The sequence below is a fragment of the Clupea harengus genome, chromosome 15, assembly GCF_900700415.2.
Source record: "Clupea harengus chromosome 15, Ch_v2.0.2, whole genome shotgun sequence".
In the NCBI taxonomy this organism is placed as follows: Eukaryota; Metazoa; Chordata; class Actinopteri; order Clupeiformes; family Clupeidae; genus Clupea; species Clupea harengus.
In genome coordinates this window covers 27,654,645-27,657,144 of record NC_045166.1, presented here as the reverse complement: position 1 = coordinate 27,657,144, position 2,500 = coordinate 27,654,645, and the positions used below count along the sequence as shown (strand labels likewise).

The 2,500-nt window shown below is 45.5% G+C and overlaps 1 protein-coding gene across 2 annotated transcripts in view; it reads left to right on the top strand.

Annotated features, from left to right (window-relative positions):
• snx9b (sorting nexin 9b) overlaps positions 1 to 1,670 on the top strand; it is a 25,446-nt gene extending 23,776 nt beyond the window's left edge. For both annotated transcript variants that reach the window (XM_042709908.1, XM_042709909.1), the window contains one exon: positions 1,109 to 1,670. In XM_042709908.1, the coding sequence (XP_042565842.1) occupies positions 1,109 to 1,156 (48 nt within the window). In that variant the 3' untranslated portion in view covers positions 1,157 to 1,670. The remainder of the gene's footprint in view (positions 1 to 1,108) is intronic.
• The last annotated feature ends 830 nt before the right edge of the window (positions 1,671 to 2,500 follow it).

Here is a 2,500-nt window from a genome sequence, read left to right as displayed (position 1 = left end):
TCCACACACACACACACACACACACACACCCATAGGCAAACTGGTTTGGTTGGTCATCACTTACTGCCGTGTTCATTTGGACAAGAATTTAACATTTAGTTTTAGTCCTAGTCGGTTACTGAACATTGTAGTTTGTTTTAAGTCACATTTCAGTCTTTTTTTCTTTAAGTCCAGATCTAATCAGTGGCAATATTTTATATAAATATGGTTGTCATAGTTTTCTAAGACAGATTTGTGATGCCACTCAAACAGTGTCTGATGCTAACTGTAACTAGCCTTCCTGTGCCAAGGGGCCAGTGTCTGATGCTAACTGTAACTAGCCTTCCTATGCCAAGAGGCCAGTGTCTGATGCTAACTGTAACTAGCCTTCCTATGCCAAGAGGCCAGTGTCTGATGCTAACTGTAACTAGCCTTCCTATGCCAAGAGGCCAGTGTCTGATGCTAACTGTAACTAGCCTTCCTGTGCCAAAAAGCCAGTGTCTGATGCTAACTGTAACTAGCCTTCCTGTGCCAAGAGGTCAGTGTCTGATGCTAACTGTAACTAGCCTTCCTGTGCCAAAAAGCCAGTGTCTGATGCTAACTGTAACTAGCCTTCCTATACCAAGAGGGCAGTGTCTGATGCTAACTGTAACTAGCCTTCCTGTGCCAAGAGGTCAGTGTCTAATGTTAGCTGTCACTATAACTAATACTATATTCAAAATGTTTGTTGACAAAATAAACACGACAAACATGTGAATTTCTTTAAAGAAATATATGTGCCTGTCCATGAAATGTGCACCTCGCTAATCATCTTCCAGTAGAAGGTGTGTGTGTGTGTGTGTGTGTGTGTGTCCATGAAGTGTGGAACTCGCTAATCATCTTCCAGTAGAAGGTGTTTGAAGATGACTGGAAACACATTTCATATTCACATGTCGGTCTGGTGTGTGAGTGTGTGTGTGTGTGTGTGTGTGTGTGTGTGTGTGTGTGTGTGTGGGTGAGTGTGAGTGTGTGTGGTTGTTTTTAGTTCTGTGTTTAAAAAAAGGACGGGGTAAGTTTTTAAAGGCTTATTTTAAAGGAAAGTGGGTAATAATAATCATTTTAAAGGTCTTGTCCTCTTTTGTTTCTTTAGATTGCTGAGAAGCTGAAGCATGCTCACAGTCAGTTTACCGCCATGTGATGTGATGATGTCATCATGTCACAGATGCCAACCGACCGCAGCACTCAACAGCTTTCTTTTTCTCTTTATCTCTTCTTTTTCATCCCTTCATTCTTTCTTTCTCTTTCTTTTCTTCATTCCTCCTTTCTTTAATTCTTTCTCTCGCTTCTGGTGTCTTCCATCTCCAGCTCTCTCTCTCTCTCTGTCTCACTCTCTCAGTATTGCCAAATCAGGTTTTATATATATATAAGTACACACACACACACACGGGTCCACAGCAGCCTTGACTCTGAGGATGGAGTGAGTGAGTGAGTGAGTGAGTGAGTGAGTGTGTGTGTGTGTGTGTGTGTGTGTGTGTGTGTGTGTGTGTGTGTGATGGGTCGAGTGCAGTAACCAATGAAGGAGACTATTGCATGACAATAAGCCAATGAGCCGTAGCCTTAGAGCCCCCGGGAGACACTCGCACACACTCACACACACTCACACACACACACTCACACACACTCTCACACACACACTCACACACACTCTCACACACACCCACTCTCACACACACACTCACACACACTCACACACACCCACTCTCACACACTCTCACACACACACACACACACACACACACACACACACACACACACACTCAGGAGTTAGTCAGGGGCAACTAACCAGTGCTCACTTTCCTGTACTAACCAGTGGTCATTGCTCTGCTAGAGTGACCAGTATGGTCTGGTTTCAGGCAGAATTCACTACCAGCTGCCAGCATTCTCTTCAGAACAATCAGCCAAATCTGAGCTAGCCAATCACCAGCCTCTACTTTTTCACTCTCAGCCAATGAGATGATGATGTGTGGGTGTGGCCCAGGGCCTACCCTAGCCAATGAGATGGCGTGTGGGTGTGGCCTAGGTCCTACTCTAGCCAATGATCTGCTCTGGTTTCCTTTCAGCCAATGAGACTCTCAGATGGGTGGGCCAAAACAAGAAGAAAGGTAGTGTGTGTGTGTGAGGGAGTGTGTGTGTGAGGGAATGCGTGTGCGAGAGAGGGGGTGTGTGAGGGAATGAGTGTGTGTGTGTGAGAGAGGGGGTGTGTGAGGGAGTGAGTGTGTGTGTGTGAGAGAGTGAGTGTGTGTGAGAGAGAGGGTGTGAGCGAGAGGCCCCGCCCCCCTAATCACATATTCATGAAATACTAGGAGGTTCCGCCCTCCCACTCAGTGCCTTGCCAATGCTTTTTCACCGCCGCACTTTAATGCTTTTTCTTATAGATACACTTTAAATACGCGTGTACCAACACACACACACACACAAAACACACACAGAAGGTGAACACACACAGAAGATGGACACACACAGAAGATGAACACACACACAC